Genomic DNA, 27,356 nt, shown 5'->3' with positions numbered 1-27,356 from the left:
GTTTTGAAGTTCCAAGATGGCGACTCCCCAGGTGCACGAGGCTGCCGACACTTTCGTTCTTGTAAATGCAATGTATTGTAAAATGTTAAAAAAAAATCTCAGTTATCCGACATCTTATGAACGTAAGAATGAACGTAAGAACGTGGCCACGATCATGGGCCCACCTTCAGGCTGCCTTTAAGACCAGGAAGTGGAGATCTGGTTGAACAAACAGACCAAATACAAGTACAGGCTAAGGTCCCTACAAGAAACTCATTTGTTGAGGCGCCTGATATATTTTTAATGCTGGATGCTTCATAGCATATTACACTCCATATTATCTGCCCTCCTAATCACACGCGTTCCAACGACGGCTCCCTTAGAACCTCTTCCCTCCTATACTCGTCTTCCCACTGTTCCTGATGCCTTTCTTTGACCTTTTCCTTATCTCTGGGGGCATTTTCTCTGGTCGTTTGAGCCAGTTCCTACTTTACTCACACTGAAACAGCCTTCTCTCGACCAATCGTCGTCATTGTTGTCAGTGCTTATTTTTTTTCTCCTTTTTTCCTAAACATCTAGAGTGTGTTGTTCGCCCTCTATGATCCCCCTATTTCCGAAGCTGCTCGTCTCGCAGTCACCAACACTCTAACTTCTTCTAGACACACTCAACTCTGATTCAACTACTTTGCCTTTCTGCTACTTTCAACATTGCTGACCATTGTTTCCTGATCTCTTCTCTCTCCACAGGAGTCTCTGGAATTGGGCTTCGTTGGGTCTCTTCTTATCTCGGTGAATGATTTTAAGCCACATCCTTCAGCTCGGCACAAACTCCACCAGGTCAGCTCCTGCGACTGTGGTGAGATACAATACCCCATGGCATTCTCTAGTCCTGATTTCATGGCACCAACCTAGGAAGCAGACTACATAACAGGCTACAGAGGACTCATTGGAGTCAAAACCGAGGACAGAACACCATGGAAGAGTCATCTGTACCTTGCACTCTTGTCAAACTCCCTCGCTGGCGTCTGGCAGTGGCATCTGGGACCGGTGCAGAGGCAGAGCGACCATAGGGTGCTTTTACGGTGCATTGACCCCTACTATTGGCCACGATTTCTAAGTTCATTTTTTATCACCCACACTTAGTACAAAGTCATTTCACAATAAGAAATGCTTTTTGCCATCCGGAAGGTCAGAAAGTACTGTGATTTGGAAGTAAATGAACAACATACCTTAGGGTGCCACTGTAGGCGCATGCCAGAAAAAGCCCAGGAACCCCAGGGTACTGCTCAAAAATCTCCAGGACCAGGAAAGGCATGTACTGGAAAGGAAGAAACAAAAATGTAGGGCATGAGTATAAGCAAGTTATCTTTGTGCAAGCTCATACGCTGATCGGATAATATATGGTACATTTGTGCTCTTAAAAGGTGCTTCAGTTATATTAGAAAGTGAGGGAACTTAGACGCAAGCAGATAGTAGCGATACTTGCGAGGATGACTATGTTTGGTAGAGACGAAATGCCAGGGTTAGAACTTAGGCCTGTTGGACAGATCTGCAGCCAATCACTGCTCAACTAGACCAGATGTTGGCTGGCGCACATATTAAGAACAGAAGTGAAAGAAAGCAAGGCTCTGGGTGGTGGTGAAATAGAAAGTGAACACGGAGCTTTCAGTAAAAATGAAATCGAAAATGTTACTTTGAAGGTAAAATGTTATAGACTACTGATTACACCTCCAAAAAGAGCTCAGTTGCTCTAAACACACAACAGGTTCAGCTAAGCAAATCAAACTCTTGTAGACAAATGTGGGAACTTGTAGGGCAAGTCCTTCAGCATTGGGAAGCAGAAAAGGCTTTAGTGTGAGGTATAACATTTAAAAAATACATTTCACATGGAATTATCTAGGATTTGCTACATGGCAGTAGTGGCAGAAAGTTCCAAAAGTAATCACCTGGTGTCCCTAATGCCTTTTTTAAAAACAAAATCACGCAGATGTGCTCCTGTTGGCTTTGGTTACGATGTTCCAGTACTGGCGCAACATTGTGCCCCGGGGGATTATTTTCCACTTCCTTTCCAGAGGCAGCATACTCCCTCCCCATAAACAGTCCCACTTGAATTATGCAATCCTGCTGCAGTGCCATTTTCAGCATAATTAAGGATTTGCCGCACTTACCACTTAATTTATCGTCTGCTGCTCAGTTTGCAAATTTTATCAAAAACATGTTTCTAGCTCAAACTGATCAAATATTCCCGAAAATGTTACAAGACGCGTTGCCGTGCAGAGGCATGCCATTTGCAAAGTTCAACTTTCCACCTTTCAGTTACTGAATGCTGTATTTAGGTGTTAAACTGGTACGCGTGAGCTGAAGCCTTTGCCCACTCAGTATAAAAATGTGTAAAAATGACAAAATATTGAAGTAATGCTGCCACAATCTGCTGCATACTTTGCCTTTTCTTGCTGCATAATTTAGTCAATGCTGCTGCATAATTTGGTCCTCCCATGTTGCCTAATTTCTGTGACCCTGCTATAAATAAAGGATAGACTGGCCTGACAAAGTGGCCCTAACCCCTAAGAAGAGTGTCTTTTAGGATGTTACTTATACACCAAAACCATTCTCTTCCCACAAGGCATAGGACATACATATTAAAGTTCTCCATGATGAGTAACCTTCACGCCAACAGCTAACAGCCCACATTTTAAATCTGCCCTGTTGTTTGATCAGGTGCCAACGTTCATGCACTGCTAGGTTCCTCAGTTTCCGCTTCTGCTCCCCTGTCATTTCAGTAGTTTGCGAGTGATGTACGCCTCTCTTCGCCTTAGCGAGCTCTATTTTGTGTTGGCTCGTTGCTGTTCCACCTGGGTGCCCACATATCCTGGACAGTGCCCACGAAAGTGAGTTCCCACCTACTTAGGTACCTGGTCTGGCGCAGAGATATATCCAGCGAGCAGCGGATCGCAGTTCCTGTACAGGGCAAACATCACAAGACCACATACCACGGCGCTGCCAACGATGTAGCACAGGGCTGACTGGTTGACCAAGATGGCCCTGCAAAAACACAAGGCAAAACAAAAATTACAACTTGAAGCTCTCAGCGGTCTCCACTGACTGCCCAGGTTGGCATGCTTGAAGCTAGCATGAAAGCCATGGAAGTGAGGGGGGCAGAGTTCATCTGAGATGACCACTGTTGGAACCCACTCCAGCCTCCCAGCTCGTGCATGGGGCAGCTTTCAAAGTCTGGTCTCTTGCAATCGCTTGGATAGAAAAACGCTCAGTCGGTAAGATTCACATTTCATAATATATTTGTAGAGTTGGTAAACTAAGTGCATTTTTAAAATGTTATTCTATAACATTTCATCTGTCCTATGTAGCTATGCATACAACACGGATCTGGAGAGCGGTACATTTAGCCATCAGGGCGCAAGAATGGGGGAAATTCAACGAGCTTGATTCACAACGCTAATTGCATTTGTGAGTTTGCCTTTTATGTGCATATAGCTTCTTTAATGAGTGCAAAAGAGGTTTGTGGAAGTTGGGGTTGCACTTGCAGTAGGATTCACTCACACATATCCAATGTAAGGAAATCTACCTCAGTGGAGAGGACTAGGCCTTTCAGAACAGGAATGCCCTGGATGCTTGTGCACACCCATAAACCTCCGTCAGCATAGTTCTCAGAAGAGCCTGGGGTTTTAAAGAATTGTGCTGGGAAATCGCAAAGAAAGCGGATTTAAAAAAGGAAAAGGATGTCATTTTGTAAAGTGTTCCCTGGTTTACCACTGGTGCCAGACTCTCTTTAGCCAGGGAGGATGGCAATGATCCTCAAAGGGTGGTCCTGGATAAGACCTGAAGCTCACTGGAGTCCGGGCTCTGAACCTGCGCCTTTGGAGGTGGAGCAAGGAATGAGGATAAACAGAATCTCAATGTCAGCTAAAATGGATGATATTCTATTTTGGGAGATATGTATTGGAAGCGGTTAATTGTAATCTGGTGAGAGGGCTGTTTAAAGAGGCTCTTCATCTTTTGGCTCCCCATTCCAATTTTTTTTGCACAGTTTTATATAGCACGAACTTGACCCGAATCCAATCGGGTATCAGAGCGCTTTACATAGCACCAGTTGCGTTACATGAGGACACATTCATATTTTACTAGGCACGGGGAGATTATGTGATTTGCCCAGAATCACAGGCTGCTCAGCGTCATTGCCGAGACTCGAACCCAGGCTCCCCAGGGCTGAGGTCGAGCGCCCTAACTGTTAGGCCAACTCCTCTCCCCATAATTTCGATTCAAATTCGAAGGTTTACGAAGTTTTACAATGTTATTAGCATCAAAACATAATTCTGGCGTAGGGCCCAAGTCCCAGAATTCTTCATGATTTATTTTAATTTTAATTTTAATCATTTGTGGCTACAGATGCAAAATGAGCCCGCGCACGCTAAAACCTTGAGTACAAGAGTTATAGTGACCCGTGCAAGGTCTATGGAGGGTTAGATGACGTCGAAGAGGATCACTTGTCTGGTACCTGGAATCCTCTATCTGTAAATCGTTCTTCTCAGAAGTGAGATGTCTGTTTTTATGACCATGATGCACGGGCGGATAAGACCAACCCTCCTCTTGTAAATTATTCTCGCCAATCCAGTTGCTCTCTCCAACCAGAATTCTTTCTTTCGTCAGCCTCAGTATGGGGAAAAGACATTTTATAATCTTCAGTTTTATCTAAACTAGATTTCAAGAGGCCAGAGAGAGGGTGTTAAGTGGTTTTAAAATTGCAGAACATGAAAGCAGGTACTTGTCCCGACTCACAGTCCTGCCAGGGTGGCTGGCGGCGCTCCTGCCGCGCTGAGGCCCTCACCAGGGCGCTCAGGGCGCAGGGAGCTCGTCTAGCTCTGTCGGTTAACTTACAAGGTACATGTAGATTTGCTTTCACCTTTAAACAAGCGTTGGCATAGCCAATAGGTCTCGCCTTGGGGACCTTATAAGTGTTTAGCCATGCAACAGTTGCGTAACTAAATACTTATAAGGTCCCAAAATCGAGACCTATTGGCTATGCCAAGCGGCCTTGCGGCCGCGAAAGTGAAAGTTATCGCGATTGCGATCACGATCAAACATCAAAGCGGCCGTGCGGCCACGAAAGTGAAAGTAATTACGGTCAAGCGCGGCGCGCGCGCCCACGCACATGCACTGCAGCTCTAGGCTGGCCTGGTAGCACTTTTTGGAGCCCTCTCAATAAGTCTCGCCAGACCAGCGCATGCGCTGGGTCAGGCGAGACCTAAAAAGTCAGGACTACAGGAACCTGAATGTTGAAAAAATAACATGTGTGGATGAACTACTTAGGGCAGACGAGGGACAGCTCCGGCTCACTTGCCCAGGCTGGTATGCCTTCCTACTCCCTGCCCACCTCGGGCGGGCCCCCTCGCTGCCCCTCTGCTCACTCACATCCTCGCCTCCCGCTCTGTCTTGCACGCCACGTAGCGCTGCACCTGCGCCTGGTTGATGCCGTACATGGAGAGCCACAGCAGAGTCCCGCCGAAGGCGAACGTCCAGAAGGTGTAGCGTCGGCGGGGGTCCGGGTCGAAGCTGTGGAGACAAAAGAAGGGAACAAACCGGAAGCCCATGAGTGCCAGAGGCTGGGACCGAGCACACCCTGGCAGCCTGCAACCCTTGAAGGGCCGCCGCCTCAGACTCGAAGCCAGCTGCGAGGGAGCGCCTCTCTCGCTCTGCCGCCCCACTCACCCAGCCGTGCCACCAGCCCCCTCCCCCCCCCCCCCTCAGTGGATCTGACCAGTATCGGCTGCATGGCATCCCTGTGCATTGGCATGGTGGGGGTGCATTACCTAGTCGGCCTCTATGGATGGTGGCGTGGTGACGGTGCAGTGGACACTTGACTTCCAACAATGGGCCAGTCCCTTCACTAGAGGCCGTGCGAACACTGGCATAGCCATGCCAGCCAGGGGCACCATGCACACTGGCATAGCCATGCCAGCCAGGGGCACCATGCACACTGGCATGGCTAAGGTGCAATTGTGCTTTTCATTCTAGCATAATGTGTCAATATTTCCTCATAACAATAATTATTCATTTACCGTGGCAGCACAGCAAGCGCTTTCGTTGCAATGATGCATCTCATGTTGGTGCTATGATGCAATAATCTGTTTCAACAATTACGCTTTACAGACTGAGGCACTGTGGGAAATGGCCTTGCGATTTGTGGTATGAATTATTCCGGTGAACATAAGGGGCTGGATTCACAAAGATTTTGCTAAGAATAAGAATGGCTTCATCTTGTAGACTCATGCCTTATCCCTGGTTTACTTCTGGGCTCCAGGAGTAAGCAGGGATTATTACAGGAGTACGTAACAGGAAAAATCATAGTCTCTTTGACCCTTTGTTTCAACATCTATGACCAAATACCCCTTCTTCAGAGTACTCAGCGTGGCCTCCTGGCGCCACCAAACCTTTGAAGGTCCGCCGTGGCCATACATATTGGGCTTTGGAATGTTACCATTCATGGCAGCTACTATGTTTTATGTATATCGTTTTTTTGGAACACACTTTTGTACAATAAAATAGGTAATCCAGTTAATAATACATCTTAGGTCAGGCTGAAAATTGCTATTTGCTTCGACTAGCTCACCTCTGCTATCAAGGATCCTCTAACCCTAAACAGTCCTATACAGTCCTGTAACACTTCCTCACAGTTCTCAGTAAGTACTAAGTAAGTGAGTTTTAAAAAGTCCATACTCGCCAATATTTATCCTCGAGTTGTTCTGTGTGATTTCCAATGCAGTTCCTACTCCGCCGACGAGAATGAGACCCCGGACCACAATGGCAAAGAACCCTGACATCATCACCAACACCTGGAACACATCTGTCCAGATCACAGCCTTCATTCCGCCCTATGGGTGATAAAGAATTTTAGCTCAACAAAATTTGTCCAACACCGTATCTTTCCAACGTCACCTCTTTATGAAACCCTCCATCCTACCAGAGGATCTCAGGCACATGGTTCAAGCCCTTGGACTAGCTGACTTCCATGGCAGCAAGATCCTACTTGCACATCTCCCCCACGCTAATTTCTTCATTCTCAAAGCCTTCCTATGCACAGCTGCTCGCATCATGAACGGCTTGGAAAAATCTGATTACATCATCCCCTTCCGGAAAGATCTCCATTTGTTGCCCTACCTAAATGCTGGAATTAAAAAATGTTTGCATCACCCGTGACTGTGGTTGCTGTCAATGTTAAGAGATGTTCACTGGGCTGGGGGACAGCTTTAAATTTGGGGGCAGGATGTGACAAAGGGTGATGGAGTAATTTACTCCATCACCCCAATGAACATTACTCCATCCTCCAAACTCTACCTCAGGCCCCATGTGTCCCTCCTACCTATGGACCTGGGAGCTGTAGCACCATGAAGGCCACTTCCTGACTTCCAATGAACAATCCAGTCCAGCATCCACCCACTGTCCTATCAAAGTTTGATAGACCTTGGAGGTCCTGAAATCACATAGCCATGTGGGAATGGGTAGGTGTGGATCAGAGATGGTGTGGGCCATGGGGCAGTCTGCATATGGCATGTCTTTTCAGCCATGTAGTGTCCTACAAGCCCCCCTTTTTAGGTCGAGCATTCAAGACCTCTTGTGTATACTTTAGTATATACTAATGTGTGTATGTTCTTTGTGGGCTCTGGCGATCAGGCCTAGGACTTGTCTGCTTCTGCATAGGGACTTTTTGTTGTTGTTCAGCTGCCTCTATTTAACTGTCTTGATAGAAAACGACCAGCAGAAGTCAGTAAAATACCAGAATTGCTTTCTGCTGAGGGACTTTCTTTTTTTCATTTTTCTGGCAGCTGCCTCTATTTAACTTTCTTGATAGAAAACGACCAGCAGAGGTCAGTAAAATACCAGAATCACTTTAGCATTCTCTAGCTTCCATTCCATAGAAATTGTCTTCCACGAGCACCGGTAGACAATAATATTTTTTTCAAATCTTGTATTTTCAGTGATATGACCACCGAAGGCCCTGATTTTATATCAAAAACAGAGCTTTGGACTATACCATTTCCCGCTGAAAGGCAATCATTCTCTCCATGTGTTCCCATACCTGGCATGTCATGCAGTTTGGTGCTTTCTTTCCCTCCATGTTAAAGAACAGTAGACATTTCAGCACCCAGCCTAATTTGCTAAATACATATAAGGTCCCACAGGCGAGACCAATTGCATTGCAAATGCTTGTTAGTCAATGTAGTGCACAAACACTGCTTCCTAGGAGAAAAGCCCCTTAATAATAAGGCCCTGATTATGAGCTGCGCGGTATTTGGAAAGGTGCAAACTGTGTTGGTGTGCTGGACCAGCTGTGGAGCACATATATCAGCGCCAAATGAAGTGACTCCAGGCTACTCACCACTGTTGTGTAGAAAGTGCAGATGGCACCAGTGGAAAGGAGCGATGCCCAGATGTCGAGTCCAGTTACTAAAAGCAAATTTTAAACTCATTAACAGATTCAATAACAATCATGAAACAAACATATTAAGCAATGCACAAGATGCAGTCAGCACATACATACAATGCACAAGATGCAGTTGGCACATACATACAATGCACAAGATGCAGTCACCACATACACGCAGTGCTAGAAAATATGCAGTCACCACATACACGCAATGCTAGGAAAGATGCAGTCACCACACTCATGCAATGCAGAAGATGCAGTTGGCACATACATACAATGCACAAGATGCAGTTGGCACATACATGCAATGCACAAAATGCAGTTGGCACATACATGCAATGCTCACAATGCAGTTGGCACATACATGCAATGCACATGATGCAGTCGGCACATGCATGCAATGCACAAGACGCAGTCGGCACATACATGCAATGCACAAGATGCAGTCACCATGTGCATGCAATGCTAGGAAAGATGCAGTCACCACGTACATGCAATGCACAAGATGCAGTTGGCACATACATGCAGTGCACAAGATGCAGTCACCACATGCATGCAATGTACAAGATGCATTCACCACATACATGTAATGCTAGGAAAGATGCGGTCACCACATGCATGCATTGCACACGGTGCAGTCACCGCATACATGCAATGCACAAGATGCATTCACCACATACATGCAATGCTAGGAAAGATGCAGTCACCACATGCATGCATTGCACATAGTGCAGTCACCACATACATGCAATGCTACGAAAGATGCAGTCACCACGTACATGCAATGCACAAGATGCAGTCGGCACATACATGCACTGCACAAGATGCTTTCACCACATACATGCAGGAAAGATGCTGTCACCACATGCATGCATTGCACACAGTGCAGTCACCACATGCATGCAATGCACAAGATGCATTCACCACATACATGCAATTCATAAGATGCAGTTACCACATACATGCAGTGCACAAGATGCAGTCACCACATACATGCAATGCTAGGAAAAATACAGTCACCACTTACACGCAATGCACAAGATGCAATCAGCACATACATGCAATGCACAAGATACAGCCACCGCATAAATGCAATGCTAGGAAAGATGCAGTCACCACTTACATGCAAGGCAAGGAAAGATGCAGTCACCACATACATACAATGCACAAGATGCAGTCACCACATACATACAATGCACAAGATGCAGTCACCACATACATGCAGTGCACAAGATGCAGTCACTGCATACATGCAATGCTAGGAAAGATGCAGTCACCGCTTACATGCAATGCAAAGAAAGATGCAGTCACCACATACATACAATGCACAAGATGCAGTCACCACATACATGCAATGCACAAGATGCATTCACCATTTACATGCAAAGCTAGGAAAAATGCAGTCACCACATACATGAAATGCACAAGATGCAGTCCCCACATGCATGCAGTGTACAAGATGTAGTCACCACATACATGCAGTGCACAAGATACATTCACCACATACATGCAATGCACAAAATGCAGTCACCACACACAGGCAATGCTATTAAAGATGCAGTCACCACACAGATGCAATGCTAGGAAAGATGCAGTCACCACATACATAACATGCACAAGATGCAGTCACCACATACATGCAGTGCACAAGATGCAATCACTACATACATGCAAAACTAGGAAAGATGCAGTCACCACATACATGCAATGCTAGGAAAGATGAAGTCACTACATAAATGCAATGCGCAAGGTGTATTCACCACACACATGCAGTGCACAAGATCCAGTAACCACATACATGCAATGCTAGGAAAGATGCAGTCACCACATACATGCAATGTACAAGATGCAGTCACCACATATATGCGATGCTAGGAAAGATGCAGTCACCACATACATGCAATGCACAAGATCCAGTCAGCACATACATGCAATGTACAAGATGCATTCACCACATACATGCAATGCTAGGAAAGATGCAGTCACCACATACATGCAATGCACAAGATTGAGTCACCACACGCATGCAATGCTAGGAAAGATGCAGTCACCACATACATGCAATGCACAAGATGCGATCAGCACATACATGTAATGCATAAGATGCAGTTACCCCATACATGCAGTGCACAAGATGCAGTCACCACATACATGCAATGCACAAGATGCAGTCACCACTTTCATGCAACACAAGGAAAGATGCAGTCATCATATATATGCAATGCACAAGATGCATTCACCACATACATGCAATCCACAACATCCAGTAACCACATACATGCAATGCTAGGAAAGATGCAGTCACCACATACATGCAATGTACAAGATGCAGTCAACACATATATGCAATGCTAGGAAAGATGCAGTCACCACATACATGCAATGCACAAGATCCAGTCAGCACATACATGCAATGTACAAGATGCATTCACTACATACATGCAATGCTAGGAAAGATGAAGCCACCACATACATGCAATGCACAATATGCATTTGGCACATACACACAATGCACAAGATGCAGTTTGCACATACTTACAATGCACAAGATGCAGTCGGCACATACATACAATGCACAAGATGCAGTTGGCACATATATGCAATGCACAAGATGCAGTCGGCACATACAATGCACAAGATGCAGTCAGCACATACATGCAATGCACAAGATGCAGTCGCCACGTGCATGTAATGCTAGGAAAGATGCAGTCACCACATACATGCAATGCTCAAGATGCAGTCGGCAAATACATGCAGTGCACTAGATGCAGTCACCACATACATGCAGTGCACACGATTCAGTCACCACTTACATGCAATGCACAAGATGCAAGCAGCACATACATGCAGTGCACAAGATGCAGTCACTGCATACATGCAATGCTAGGAAAGATGCAGTCACCGCTTACATGCAATGCAAAGAAAGATGCAGTCACCACATACATACAATGCACAAGATGCAGTCACCACATACATGCAATGCACAAGATGCATTCACCATTTACATGCAAAGCTAGGAAAAATGCAGTCACCACATACATGAAATGCACAAGATGCAGTCCCCACATGCATGCAGTGTACAAGATGTAGTCACCACATACATGCAGTGCACAAGATACATTCACCACATACATGCACTGCACAAAATGCAGTCACCACACACAGGCAATGCTATTAAAGATGCAGTCACCACACAGATGCAATGCTAGGAAAGATGCAGTCACCTCATACATAACATGCACAAGATGCAGTCACCACATACATGCAGTGCACAAGATGCAATCACTACATACATGCAAAACTAGGAAAGATGCAGTCACCACATACATGCAATGCTAGGAAAGATGAAGTCACTACATAAATGCAATGCGCAAGGTGCATTCACCACACACATGCAGTGCACAAGATCCAGTAACCACATACATGCAATGCTAGGAAAGATGCAGTCACCACATACATGCAATGTACAAGATGCAGTCACCACATATATGCGATGCTAGGAAAGATGCAGTCACCACATACATGCAATGCACAAGATCCAGTCAGCACATACATGCAATGTACAAGATACATTCACCACATACATGCAATGCTAGGAAAGATGCAGTCACCACATACATGCAATGCACAAGATTGAGTCACCACACATATGCAATGCTAGGAAAGATGCAGTCACCACATACATGCAATGCACAAGATGCGATCAGCACATACATGTAATGCATAAGATGCAGTTACCCCATACATGCAGTGCACAAGATGCAGTCACCACATACATGCAATGCACAAGATGCAGTCACCACTTTCATGCAACACAAGGAAAGATGCAGTCATCATATATATGCAATGCACAAGATGCATTCACCACATACATGCAGTGCACAAGATCCAGTAACCACATACATGCAATGCTAGGAAAGATGCAGTCACCACATACATGCAATGTACAAGATGCAGTCACCACATATATGCAATGCTAGGAAAGATGCAGTCACCACATACATGCAATGCACAAGATCCAGTCAGCACATACATGCAATGTACAAGATGCATTCACTACATACATGCAATGCTAGGAAAGATGAAGCCACCACATACATGCAATGCACAACATGCAGTTGGCACATACATACAATGTACAAGATGCAGTTGGCACATACATGCAATGCAGAATATGCATTTGGCACATACACACAATGCACAAGATGCAGTTTGCACATACTTACAATGCACAAGATGCAGTCGGCACATACATACAATGCACAAGATGCAGTTGGCACATATATGCAATGCACAAGATGCAGTCGGCACATACAATGCACAAGATGCAGTCAGCACATACATGCAATGCACAAGATGCAGTCGCCACGTGCATGTAATGCTAGGAAAGATGCAGTCACCACATACATGCAATGCTCAAGACGCAGTCGGCAAATACATGCAGTGCACTAGATGCAGTCACCACATACATGCAGTGCACACGATTCAGTCACCACTTACATGCAATGCACAAGATGCAAGCAGCACATACATGCAATGCATAAGATGCAGTTACCACATACATGCAGTGCACAAGAACAGTCACCACTTACATGCAGTGCAAGGAAAGATGCAGTCACCACATACATGCAATGCACAAGATGCAGTCACCACTTACATGCAATGCACGAGATGCAGTCACCACATACATGAAATGCACAAAATGCAATCACCACATACATGCAATGCACAGCATGCAATCACCACATACATGCAATGCTAGGAAAGATGCATTCACCACATACATGCAATGCTAGAAAAGATGCAGTCACCACATACATGCAATGCACAAGATTGAGTCACCACACACATGCAATGCTAGGAAAGATGCAGTAACCACATACATGCAATGCACAAGATGCGATCAGCACATACATGTAATGCATAAGATGCAATTACCCCATACATGCAGTGCACAAGATGCAGTCACCACATACATGCAATGCACAAGATGCAATCAGCACATACATACAATGCACAAGATGCATTCACCACTTACATGTAATGCTAGGAAAGATGCAGTCACCACATACATGCAATGCACAAGATGCAGTCACCACTTTCATGCAATGCAAGGAAAGCTGCAGTTACCACATACATGCAATGCACAAGATGCAGTCACCACATACATGCAGTGCAAAAGATGCAGTCACCACATACATGCAGTGCACAAGATGCAGTCACCCCATGCATGCAATGCACAAGATGCAGTGACCACATACATGCAATGCTAGGAAAGATGCAGTGACCACATACATGCAATGCTAGGAAAGATGAAGTCACCACATACATGAAATGCACAAGATGCAGTAACCAAATACATGCAATGCACAAGATACAGTCACCACATACATGCAATGCAAGGAAAGATGCAGTTACCACATACATACAATGCACAAGATGCAGTCACCACATACATGCAGTGCACAAGATGCAGTCGCCCCATACATGCAGTGCACAAGATGCGGTCACCCCATACATGCAATGCACAAGATGCAGTGACCACATACATGCAATGCTTGGAAAGATGCAGTCACCACATACATCAAAATGCTAGGAAAGATGCAGTCACCACATACATGAAATGCACAAGATGCAGTAACCACATACATGCAATTCTAGGAAAGATGCAGTCACCACATACATGCAATGCACAAGATGCAATCAGCACATACATACAATGCACAAGATGCATTCACCACTTACATGTAATGCTAGGAAAGATGCAGTCACCACATACATGAAATGCACAAGATGCAGTCACCACATACATGCAATGCACAAGATGCAGTAACCACATACATGCAATGCTAGGGAAGATGCAGTGACCACATACATGCAATGCTTGGAAAATGCAGTCACCACATACATGAAATGCACAAGATGCAGTCACCACATACATGCAATGCACAAGATGCAGTAACCACATACATGCAATGCTAGGAAAGATACAGTGACCACATACATGCAATGCTAGGACAGATGCAGTGACCACATACATGCAATTCTAGGAAAGATGCAGTGACCACATACATGCAATGCTAGGAAATATGCAGTCACCACATACATACAATGCATACGATGCAGTCAGCACATATATGCAATGCACAAGATGCAGTCACCACTTACATGCAATGCTAGGAAAGATGCAGTCTCCACATGCATGCAATGCAAGGAAAGATGCAGTCACCACATACATGCAGTGCACAAGATGCATTCACCCCATACATGCAATGCACAGGATGCAGTGACCACATACATGCAATGCTAGGAAAGATGCAGTGACCACATACATGCAATGCTAGGAAAGATGCAATCACCACATACATGAAATGCACAAGATGCAGTGACCACGTATATGCAATGCTAGGAAAGATGCAGTCACCACATACATGAAATGCACAAGATGCAGTGACCACAGACATGCAATGCACAAGATGCAGTCACCACATACAAGCAATGGTAGGAAAGATGCAGTCAATACTTACATGCAAGGCAAGGAAAGATGCAGTCTCCACATGCATGCAATGCAAGGAAAGACGCAGTCACCACATACATGTAGTGCACAAGATGCAGTCACCACATATAAGCATTTCATAAGATGCAGACACCACTTACATGCAATGCTAGGAAAGATGCTACCTTCCAGCTTAAGAATATGCATCAGATGTTATTTGGAACTTGGGACTCTGACTCGATGCAAGGAATGGTGAAAACATTCTAGCTACTTGCACAGACTCTCTGCTGTACAAGGGCAGACATGCGAGTTAAATGCGGGCCTTGGTGAAATTCTAATCAGCACATGACGGAAGCACAGATCACGGATACTGCATTACTTGACATCAATGCTTGCCTTCTATTGTTTATTAAGCAACGTTAATTTAAGGATATTGGGGGCCCTGGCCAAGACATATTTTGGATTTCGCTATTCAGTACAACTTTGAATTTTATTACCTAATTCAAGTCCACATGATCGCAGACAAACCTAATATATGTTGAAATTCCGGAAGCAGAGTTACACAAGAATAGTTGTCCAGTACTCCAACAATTCTTAAGGTAACACTGGGTAGAAAGAGAGAGAGTCACAGGTAAAGGCAGACAAAGAGAGGGGGAGAGAGGTTGTGAAAGAGAATGAGAAAAGACCGGGATCAAATAGAAAGTTGGAACTTGGGATGTGATTGGGGGGTGGGGGGGTAGGAATTTTCAATCTTACCCATGCCTTAAAACGTCTCTACATTAAAGACTAGTGCAGCAGACATACGCTGGCAGCCCTCGACAGGCAGAGTTCGGCTTGAATCACATATAAGACAGAAAGGCCTGAGGTAAGGAGTTTTACCCAATCTGTGTCTATTGCAAAATGCGGTGATATATTGGCAGTGGGGCCGGGGTGGGGGGACATAGGTAATGTGATTTCACGGTAGTTGCGTCAAAAGGTAAGATGTAAGATCTGAATATCAGGCATGATGTGACGCACTAGTTATCTTCTGGTAGAAAATTAAAATTGTCAGTGCAGATGATACTGTGAGTGAGGCAATGTCATTTCAAGAAGCAGGAAGTGATGCAGGGACACAACAGAAGGCACAGTAGGTGAAGCTTTTTCTGTTCGCATAAAAAAGAAGCGGAACAGCAAATGTGTTCCAGTCCCATTGCAATCAAGACAGGAAGTGCGGTAAAGCTGTTTGAGGCCAGACAGGAAGTGAGGTAATGTGTTTGGGCAGAAGACAGGAAGTAAGGTCATTCACTACAGAATCCACACGTAGTCATGCTTTGCCATTGAAGATATTTGAATGTGAAGCATTGCCACTGACAAAAGGCAGGAGAGGATGCTATTGTATTCTACAACAGACAGGGAAGGATGCATTGTTGTGAGAAGTTGGCCTGGCATATGCTGTCCACTAGTTATAGGGGACACCTTGCACCAGTCCAATTCGACTCTTAAGGTGATAGGTTTAAGACAACCTTTAAAGAAAGCTATCCTAGTGGTAGCTGTGGAGAGCAGCCTTCAGGCTAAGTCTTGAAGGAGTGTTAAGCTTATTGTTTTACCATAGATAACCTCTTGAATGACCAAATGAAAGAGTAGTCCACACAGGTATATATATAAAATATATGCATTTATTCTAAGAATAATCCCACAAGTCTCTTTATGAGGCTAGAGGCAAAGTTACAATTCAAACAAGCATTCATAGTTACAATAAATAGCACTGGAATCATAGGGCCCGGGGGGGGACCAAACCATATATCAAAAAAGTGGTATAAGAACCACGACAATTCTACAGACAAATGCCTAGGGCATTTAGGGTCGCTGGCCCCTTGTGAAACCACCCAAGGTAGTGAGGAAGGGGACCCACGGGAGACGCGTGCAGTGGCAGAAGCTACTGCCGGGATCTCTATTAAACCCAATGGAGAATGTCGCGGTTGAAATTTACAAGTTTAAAAACACTTCTAGCAGGAGTTCAAGTTCAGCTTTTGAAGAGCCCACGCCCACGAGAGTACCGAGGTACCACTGTTAGCTGCCCCAGGGAAACCGGGTGCATAGGTCGTTTTCGATGTCGGGTCGCGGGCTGATTTTCAATGGGAAAATGTACAAAACTGCTGCTAGCCAAAAGCGTCGGCGATGTCGTGAAGATTGAAGATGTAGATCTTGAAGAGAAGGACCTGAAAGCAGAGGGGACAAAGTCTGGGTCACAGCACAGTGACCAGGGGGCTCAAGGCAAAGAGCCCTTCAATGTCGGGGGCTTCAAGTGGAAAAAGGTGCAGCTTGGATCAGCAGCCACGGGCTCTGGGAGGCTTCAAGGAAGGCCAGCTTCTGGAGGGCGACTGACCCACAAAGGATAAGGGTCACTGCGGTGTTAGTGTCCGGATTGGATCCACTAAGCCTTGGCAACCGCAACCCACGCAAGATTCACCAATCAGCTGCTGGTGCAGACCCACGAGGTCTGAGCGAGGTCTCCAGTGAGGAGAATGGAGAGCAGGCCTGGAGCAACCAGAGGAACTCTTGGAAATAAAGATTGACCTCTGCTAGGGCCCACCAGTCGAGAGACAAGGGACCGCAGGAGGCAGCAATTTGGCATGCGTAAAGATGCGCCCACGGGTCGCCAGAGCGGGCCAGGGTATCTATCTTTGGCACAGATGATGCTGAGAGGTTGGCTAAAAAATGGGCCAAAGCACAACTTCCCCGCTGGTTGGGTTCATGTTCTGTGAAAGAGGTGGCCAGTGTCCTGGGGTATTGGGGATCTCGGCACCCACGGGGTCCACGGTGCTAAGCTTTGCTGTGCACACTCACTGGCCTCTGGGATGCTTGGAAACCCACCTCAAGGTAGATAGGAGTCGTCGATGTCCGTAGGAGCAGCGAAGTTCTAACCGGGTCACTTGCAGTGTTTCAGGTGCCTGCCAAGCAGGGGGGTAACTCCTTTACCCTAAGTGAGATTTCTTCATTCAGCTGGGCAGCAGCTCGTCGAAGTTCAAGTCTGTGAAGTCCAAGAATAATCTGAGGCTCTGGGGACCCAGTATTCACCTTTATCCAAAGATTAGGGGAGGGTCCAGGTCAGAGCCCACCAATGAGAGGTAAGGCGGGAAAAGGGTGGCTACACCCTCTCCCCTTTGTGTGTCTCCCGCCTGGGCGAGGGGCAGGATGCCCCTGAACCGGTTCCAGGCGGTGTATGCAGAATGTAGGCGCTGTAGCAGCCTACGTGCAACTTTGAAAGGCATCCCTTGGTGCACCCACCCAGTTCCAATCCACATAGTCTGTCTGGGGAGGTGGGAGCACCTCCCTGCAACAAGATCCCTATTGTCCAGCTGCCGTGGCTGGAGTTCTGCCCAGCAACAGGCAGCCAGAGTCGTTTGGGTGGCGGGTAGCTTCCATTTTGTACTACATGTGCACTTTTAAATTGGTGTCTAAATTCTGACGCTTTCCCCATATCGCCCCTCTAGCAGGGGGGAATCATGCCCTCATGCCCATGGCTGGACTGGGGGTATGATTCCTACATGTTTGACACCAAACACAATATGGTTCTGTGCAGCCACTCTTAAGTTATCACGCTATCGCGATTACTTATAATGCGGTTAAGAGTATATGGTATGGCTGCACTACAAACAACCTTGCACTAGTTTTAATGAAGGTTGCAGAGGGGCCCTTCTCAGGTAGGGGTCCCCTCTCACACATATCTCAGCACCCTGCCTTGTAGGATTAGCAAGGCCTGCTTTAGGGGTGACCTATGAGAATATAGGTGTTGTAAATAGGTGGGATACAGGGTACCTGTATCCCTGTAAGGGGTGCAAGCACCACCTTACCCAGACTACAGTAGTGGTCTGGTGGTGTCAGTTGGTATGGCTGTCCCAGGGTGGCACAATAAGTGCTGCAGCCCTGGTAGGCCTCTGAGGGACCCATGCCCTGGGTACCTAGGGTACCATCTACAAGGGGCTGATAGGGTATCCTCAGTATCCAATTGGTTTGTACCTAGGGTACTCACATCACTTTAGAGAGGAAGCAGATAGGCTGGGGTCCTGGATAGCAGGGCCACAGCCTGGCTAGAGTCATAAAACATCAGCAAAAAGTTGGGGGCAACTATGCTGTAGGCGGCAAAGGCAGCAAACAAGGTAAAGGCAGCACAGGCAGTGAAGGCAGCAGGCGGCAAAGGCAGCAAACGAGGTAAAGGCAGCAAAGTCAGCAGGCAGCAAAGTCAGCAAGTGAGGTAAAGGCAGCAAAGACAACAAAGGCAGCAAAGGCGGTAAAGGCAGCAAAGGCAATAAAGGCAGTAAAGACAGTAAAGGCAGTAAAGGCAGCAAACAAGGTAAAGGCAGCACAGGCAGTTAGGCAGCAGGCGGCAAAGGCAGCAAACGAGATAAAGGCAGCAAAGGCAGCGAAGGCAGCAGGCAGCAAAGGCAGCAAACGAGGTAAAGGCAGCAGGCGGCAAAGGCAGCAAAGGCAGTAAGTAAAGGCAGCAAAGGCAGTGAAGGCAGCAGGCAGCAAAGGCAGCAAACGAGGTAAAGGCAGCAAAGGCAGTGAATAACCTAACAAGTAATGCTCCCTCAAGACCTGTATTCCAATTTCTTATATTTAATCAAAATATTGATAGAACATCTAAGTCAACATGGGCTTACCAACAAATAACACCAATTTACCACTTCAATTTATTTCTTTTACTCCTGTTTATTGTATTTTTGTATTATCCTTTTTTTTATATAATATAATTTTTTTCACATATAAATCAATCTTCATTTATGACATCATCATTATATTTTACACAATATTTATGTCAATTCCCTAATACAAAATTTATTTTTCCAAAACAGAACCCAGGAAGAGACCACTGAACACTCATACTATTCATTCATACATCCACAAAGCATACACATCCTGTAAATAGATCTCAATAGTTGTCCCAATTAGCGCCTTTTAGTTGTAAAACAGTCTTTATAACCCCCAAGAGGGAGCTACTACAATAATTGTAGGATTTCCAAAAAGACTTGGTCAAAGGCAGTGAAGGCAGCAGGCAGCAAAGGCAGCAAACGAGGTAAAGGAAGCAAAGACAACTAAGGCAGCAAAGGTGGTAAAGGCAGCAAACGCAATAAAGGCAGTAAAGACAGGAAAGGCAGCAAAGGCTGTAAAGGAAGCAAAGGCATTAAAGGCATCAGGCAGTAAAGGCAGAAAATGCAGTAAAGGCAGCAAAGGCAGTAAAGGCAATAAAGGCAGTAAAGGCGCCAAAGACAGCAAAGGCAGTAAAGGCAGAAAAGGCAGCAAAGGCAGCAAAGGCAGTAAAGGAAGCAACAGCAGTAAAGGCAATGAAGGCAGCAAAGGCAGCAAAGACAAAAAAGGGAGCAAGCAATAAAGGCAGTAAAGGCAGCAAAGACAGTAAAGGCTGTAAAAGCAGAAAGGCAGTAAAGGCAGCAAAGGAAGTAAAGGTAGTAAAAGCAGCCAAGGCGACAAACACAGTAAAGGCAGCAAAGTCAATAAAGGCAGCAAAGGCAGTAAAAGTAGCAAAGACAGTAAAGGCATCAAATGCAGTAAAGGCTGCAAAGGCAGTAAGTAAAGGCAGCAAAGGCAGTAATGGCAGCAAAAGAAACTATGGCATTAAAGGCACACATGCATCAAAGGTGATAAAGGAAGCAAAGGCAGTAAAGGCAGCAAAGGCAGAAAATGAAGCAAAGGCAGTGAAGGCAGCAAAGGCAATAAAGGCAGTAAAGACAGTAAAGGCAGTAAAGGCAATGCAGGCAGTAAAGACAGTAAAGGCAGCAAAGACTGTAAAGACAGTAAAGACAGTAAAGGCAGTAAAGGCAATGCAGGCAGTAAAGACAGTAAAGGCAGCAAAGACTGTAAAGGCTTTAAAGGCAGTAAAGGCAGCCAAGGCAATATAGGCACCATAAGGATGTATGACGTTACAACGCACACTTTTACAACGCATGCACTTACAACGCATTTTTTACAACGCATAATCCATTACAACGCATGACATTACAACGCATGACACTACAACGCATTTTTAAAAACTACCTTTACAACGCATTTCCATTACAACGCATACTACCTTTACAACGCATACCATTACAACGCATAATATTAAATTGCATTTAAGGTAAGTATTAGATAGTATAGGGGTAAAAGTTACTTTTCTAACTCCAGGGGGTGCAACAGTAGGGTAAGTGTTGGATAGTATAGGGGTAAAAATTACTATTCTAACTCCAGGGGGTGCAACAGTAGGGTAAGTGTTGGATAGTATAGGGGTAAAAATTACTATTCTAACTCCAGGGGGTACAACAGTGGGGTAAGTGTTGGATAGTATAGGGGTAAAAATTACTATTCTAACTCCAGGGGGTGCAACAGTAGGGTAAGTGTTGGATAGTATAGGGGTAAAAATTACTATTCTAACTCCAGGGGGTGCAACAGTAGGGTAAGTGTTGGATAGTATAGGGGTAAAAATTACTATTCTAACTCCAGGGGGTGCAACAGTAGGGTAAGTGTTGGATAGAATAGGGGTAAAAATTACTATTCTAACTCCAGGGGGTGCAACAGTAGGGTAAGTGTTGGATAGTATAGGGGTAAAAATTACTATTCTAACTCCAGGGGGTGCAACAGTAGGGTAAGTGTTGGATAGTATAGGGGTAAAAATTACTATTCTAACTCCAGGGGGTGCAACAGTAGGGTAAGTGTTGGATAGTGTAGTGTAATATTATGCGTTGTAATGGTATGCGTTGTAATGGTAGTATGCGTTGTAATGGAATGCGTTGTAAAGGTAGTTTTTAAAAATGCGTTGTAGTGTCATGCGTTGTAATGTCATGCGTTGTAATGGATTATGCGTTGTAAAAAATGCGTTGTAAAGGTAGTGCGTTGTAAAAGTTGCGTTGTAAAGGTTGTTCCCCGCGCCATAAGCCTGAAGATTCCATAAAACATATGTTTCAAAACAATAGAATCATTCATCTTACTTTGTGTTTCCTTAAGTTAGAAAAGTCAAACTATATTAGCACGTATAAAGGTGCTCATGTAGGAGTCTCGCAGAAGGGAATTTGAAGGAGGATGTTTGATTGATGAGTAATTAACTAAATTGCAATAATCATTACATTTGCCGTAGAGCGCCAGAAACAAATTCACTGGAGAAATAAGATATATGTCTCCCTATCGATACACTCTCCCACTTTGGATCTTCCTGTTTGGAATTATCATTTGTTTAAGATTGGAGTGGTCTCTTCTCCTGGGCAAACTGGCCATGAAAAGCTGATGCAACACAAGTCAGTCTGCAACATTTGCGTAACTTGAAAGGGAGGCCACAAAGTTGGCAAGATAAACAGTGCAAAGAAGAGAAATCCTAAGATCCCTGTTTCTTATTGGATAATAACAAGTTGCGGCTGACCTTGATTGATGATTAAAGCTGGTGCATAGATGACGACTCCAGTGTACAGCATCTGTATGATGAAAAACATGGTGTGTCCTCTGTTAATGCAGACAAAGGCATACAGAAAGGCGCACGGCCACGCTTGCGACACTTGTACATAATGTTGTAGAAAGCTCTTACCGTTGCTAACACATACTGGATGGTTCCAAAGAGACGGACAGCTCTGCTGAACCTCAGCTCCAGGTACTGAAAGGCAAGCACATCCAGGGTAAGAAACATTGGGCAGCCCAGCATGTTCCCCCTCCTCGCCTGTCTTTGGTCCAGATCTGCCTCATGTACACTGGTTTCCATGCACAGCCCCCTTTCTGTGCTTCTTTCCCATCTCTTCACCCTAATCCTTGGTTTCTACTACTGTATTCCTGTCTTCCACTTCCTTCACCCTAGTCTTCATTCTGCCCTAGTTCTCTCTTCTACCTTTTACCTCCACTCTCCGCTTCTCTGTCCTTCAGTTCCATTTTCTTCTCATCAACATCTTTTTACGGGAGCAATCATCGAGTTTCCTCCTTCGCTTTTCTCCTCTTCAGATTTTAATGGTTCTCTTCCAGGGGATCCTCATCAATAGTTATAAGCACTGAATATTCCCGCCCATGTGTGGGGATCCCGGAAATAATACAAATTATATATGAAAAACATATATATAAAGCTCTATATATATATATATATATATATAGACATATATATATATTTTTTCTCTTATCAATGCAGCCCCATCTAGGAAGCTAAACAATGCAATAACAAAGAAACTGCTTTTGAAAACACATAATATATGTATAAAAACACTGGAGGGCAAGTACCACTTAAACTCTGTTTTCAATGAGTAAACCTCATGTAAAAACTGCAAAAAAAGCAGACATGGATTAGATCAGTTGTTCTTTCCGGCTCCTTCAGACAGGACCCTGGATTCACAGCTCTCCCTTTATTGACTTTTCTGTCAAAAATTGTCTAATTTGTTGTGGATTTTTTGCTTTCGCTCTACGTCTTTTAGCCTTAGAGTGAAGGTCAAACGTTTTTGGAGTTACAGAAAAGGTTTATTTCTGTCAGAAATGCCTTCCTTATTTGATCCTTGCCCTGCCTGTGGCAAAAAGAAGGCTAGATCAGACACACACTCTGTGTGTATACTCTGTCTCCCTGATTCTCACTCTTCTGCCACCTGTCATCACTGCAAGAAGTTGTCGAGAAGAACCATCAAGGACTGGGAGAAATGTGACTTTATGGCCTCTCTGAAAGAGGTAGGTCTCCAGTGAGGCAACAGAAAAAGAGAAGACGGTCAACGGCGAGAGACAAAGTCCCGACCTGTTCTCCTTCGGCGTCGGGATCAGCGTCGAAGTTACCGATGGCGAAGCAGTCGTCGTCGAAGACTACGGTGGTGCAGGCGCATCACTCTTCTACTAAATCGAAGACAATGCTCTCAACGTCGACAAAGGGGAAGGGCCCTCCGTTGACGTCAACCAGGCGACAATCAACGTCTAGGAGCAAATCTCTGTTGACACTGGCTAGGCGTTCGACGTCAAGACAAATCACTCCGTCGTCGCCACCTCGACGGCTATCGACGTCGAGGCAGAAGTCTCCTTCGAGGTCAGTACAGAGATCTTCGACGTTGAGGCACAAGACTCCGTCACAGATGTTGAGGCAGAAGTCTCCATCGAGATCGGTGCAGAGATCTTCGACGTCGAGACACAAGACTCCATCGCCGTCATCGAAGCAGAAGTCTCCGTCATCGTCAGCACACCAAAGGTCGACGTTGAGACACCGGTCTTCAGAGCAGAGGGGGTTGACGTCGAAGCAAGGTACTCAGTCGGCGTCAGGCAGGTGCTCGACATCAAGGCACCGGTCGACTTCAAGACTCAGTCCTCCTTCGAAGAGGAGAAGGTCGACGTCGAGGCAGGCATCACCGTCATATCACCGTTGATTGATGAGGATACCCCTGGAAGAGAACTAGGATTACAGGTAGGTAACTTATCCGTCCTTCACTTTTCCATGTTGTGTCTTGCTCTGTTGTACATTGTTCTGAATGTGATAGACTGTCTGAGAGAACTTGTCGCTCACAGACGGCCATACCCTGATTTACACCATGGAGTAGATGCTCTCCGGATGTGGTCCTTGCAGCCTCTGTTCATGCTTTTACAGCTAGTTAGATAAGTTATTAAGGGCCAATGTATCAGTTCTCCAGTATTTGGGGTGTCTTTCATAGATTCACATGCCTCAATCATTCCCCGTCGTCGGAGTGGGAGTCCCACGGTACATAAAAAAAAGCAATAATTATGCATATACCAAACAAAAAACCCTGGTAACCTGAACCAGGAAGTAAAGTAGCCTAAGCTACAAGGGAAAAAACTTCCACAGCTATGACTATCACTGTCATTATATACAGTCCAAACTGCAGCCAATCAGGCGACAGCACCATTTCGTCTTGCATTCATCTCATTCCCAACTGTCGGTACAGAATGAGACAGTTGCAGGAGGAACTCAATCTGCAATGGCTTCAGATCACAGGGTCATTCGAGGATCTCATTCACATCACCCCACGAATGCGAGAGGCCTTTCAATGGTGGAGTCAGATGGACCACTTGAAAGAGGGTTGCCCATTTCTGGTCGAAATGCCGAATTTCACAGTCACCACAGACGCATCCCTCGAGGGTTGGGGAGCGCACCTTCAAGGAATGACAGTCAATGGCAGGTGGACTCTAGAACAAAGAAAGTGGCATATCAACCTGCTAGAACTGCGAGCCATATTCCTGGCTCTAAAATCCTTCCAGACCATCATCCGAGGAGCATGCATACTTGTAAGAACAGACAACACAACAAGTATGCATTACTTGAACAAACAAGGCGGGACGAGGTCAGCCCTCCTATCCCAGCAAGCGCAAGAGATTTGGGATTGGGCGATCCGCCACAAGATCAACCTCAAAGCCATTCACGTCCCGGGAATCACGAATGTTCTGGCGGATTCCCTCAGCAGGACCACAACGTCGAATCACGAATGGGAGTTACACCAACCATTCCTAGACGAAGTGTTTCACGAATGGGGGCATCCCGATATAGACCTCTTTGCGACCAGCCAGAACCGCAAATGCCCATTCTTCGCAAGCTGGGCTCCCCACAAGGACTCGCTGGGGAATGCCTTTTCGATGAATTGGTCGCAAATATATGCTTACGCCTTTCCACCGATCCCGTTGGTTCCACGAGTTTTGCGCAAGATCAAATAACAGCCTTGCCGCATGATCTTAATTGCTCCCAGGTGGCCCCGCCAGTACTGGTTTACAGAGCTTCTCCTCCTCTCAGAGGCCGAGCCCATACAATTTCGACCAATTCCACGTCTTCTGACCCTTCAGAACGGTCAAATTTGTCATCCGGACCCAGCATCGCTCAGATTAGCGGCATGGCTCCTCAACAGCTTGAATTTGCACACCTAGATATCCCTCCAGACTGCCAAGAGGTTTTGGCCAATGCTCGAGCGCCAGCAACTGTTAAAACCTACAAACTAAAGTGGAAGAGGTTTTGCATGTGGTGTCAATCCGTTAATCTCCATCCGATCCACGCAAAGCCGGAACAACTTCTGCCTTTCTTTCTACAATTGGCGAGGTCTGGTCTTTCCCACTCTACTTTGAAGGTGTTCTTGGCTGCAATTTCAAGATTCCGACAGGATGGTACTAACTCTCTCTATTCCAACAGAGTCATCAAACAATTTTTTAAGGGGCTATTTAGGATGTTTCCGCCTATTCGGCGTCCGCCTCCTTCTTGGCACCTTAATATAGTGCTTTCACAATTAATGAGGCATCCTTTCGAGCCCATCCACAAGGCGGATCTAAAGTTCCTTTCTTGGAAGGTTTCTTTATTATTGGCTCTAACTTCTACAAGAAGGGTTAGTGACCTGCAAGCGTTCACTATTCATCCACCCTTTCTGCAATTCACATCTGATTCTGTGGTGCTGCTCACTCCAAAATTTATGCCAAAGGTCCCGACGGATTTCCATCTTAATGAACCCATAGTTTTGAAAACTTTCTTCCCAAATCCGCAAACAGCTGCAGAAAGGGCCTTGCATTCCCTAGACATCAAGAGATGTCTGAAGTTTTACTTACAACGTACAGCACCACTGCGCAAATCGGACCAGCTCTTGGTAGCTTATGGCAGATCACGTCAAGGCCATTCAGTATCAAAGCCAACCATAGCTCGCTGGATCTTAGCTGCAATTTGTTTATGCCATGATCAAGCTGGAAGACCATTACAAGCGACCCCAAGAGCACACTCTACGAGAGCAATCTCGTCATCTACAGCTCTTTTCGCCGGTGTGCCTCTTCACCAGATCTGTAAAGCGGCAACATGGTCCAGCTGCCATACGTTTACCAGACACTACTGTTTGGAAGCTGCAAGTGATGCGGATGGTTCAGTGGGACAAGCTGTTCTACGTAATCTTTTCAAATAAGGTGAGCCTCTGTTCTCCCTCCTCCGCTATGCTTTTATAAGACGCTTTTTGTGACGTGAAATTGTTTTGCATAAATTGAAACACATGTGTATTTCTGTATGGTTATACTGTTTCATAATGTATATGGTATATATGTATAAAAAGTGGCGTCTTATGAGCATAAGGTTATGTACTGCTATCTACTCTGATTCAGGCATGTGAATCTATGAAAGACACCCCAAATACTGGAGAAGAACAATAGTTACTTACCTGTAATCTGTGGTTCTCCAGTATTGGTGTCTTTCATAGATTCACATGCAACCCGCCCACCTCCCCTCAGAGGCTTTTTAGCTTATGGTATATTACTTCACTCCTGTGCGAGAAAATCTGACAGCCTGAGCCTCTGAGGAGAACATTCTGGTGGGTGCTGTCGCCTGATTGGCTGCAGTTTGGACTGTATATAATGACAGTGATAGTCATAGCTGTGGAAGTTTTTTCCCTTGTAGCTTAGGCTACTTTACTTCCTGGTTCAGGTTACCAGGGTTTTTTGTTTGGTATATGCATAATTATTGCTTTTTTTTATGTACCGTGGGACTCCCACTCCGACGAC

The 27,356-nt window shown here is 45.4% G+C and overlaps 1 protein-coding gene across 1 annotated transcript in view; it reads right to left on the bottom strand.

Annotated features, from left to right (window-relative positions):
• Window positions 1-27,356, bottom strand: part of SLC5A5 (solute carrier family 5 member 5) — a 66,942-nt gene that overhangs the window by 37,170 nt on the left and 2,416 nt on the right. The window contains exons 2-8 of the mRNA XM_085639642.1: window positions 22,465-22,530; window positions 22,303-22,354; window positions 8,372-8,439; window positions 6,712-6,866; window positions 5,407-5,547; window positions 2,892-3,021; window positions 1,209-1,297 (exon numbers count right to left, since the gene is read on the bottom strand). Coding sequence (XP_085495768.1) covers window positions 1,209-1,297; window positions 2,892-3,021; window positions 5,407-5,547; window positions 6,712-6,866; window positions 8,372-8,439; window positions 22,303-22,354; window positions 22,465-22,530 — 701 coding nt within the window. The remainder of the gene's footprint in view (window positions 1-1,208; window positions 1,298-2,891; window positions 3,022-5,406; window positions 5,548-6,711; window positions 6,867-8,371; window positions 8,440-22,302; window positions 22,355-22,464; window positions 22,531-27,356) is intronic.

The sequence above is a fragment of the Triturus cristatus genome, chromosome 12 (assembly GCF_964204655.1).
Source record: "Triturus cristatus chromosome 12, aTriCri1.1, whole genome shotgun sequence".
Classification (NCBI taxonomy): domain Eukaryota; kingdom Metazoa; phylum Chordata; class Amphibia; order Caudata; family Salamandridae; genus Triturus; species Triturus cristatus.
The sequence above is the reverse complement of the archived record's forward strand: the minus strand, read 5'-3'. Positions and strand labels throughout refer to the sequence as shown.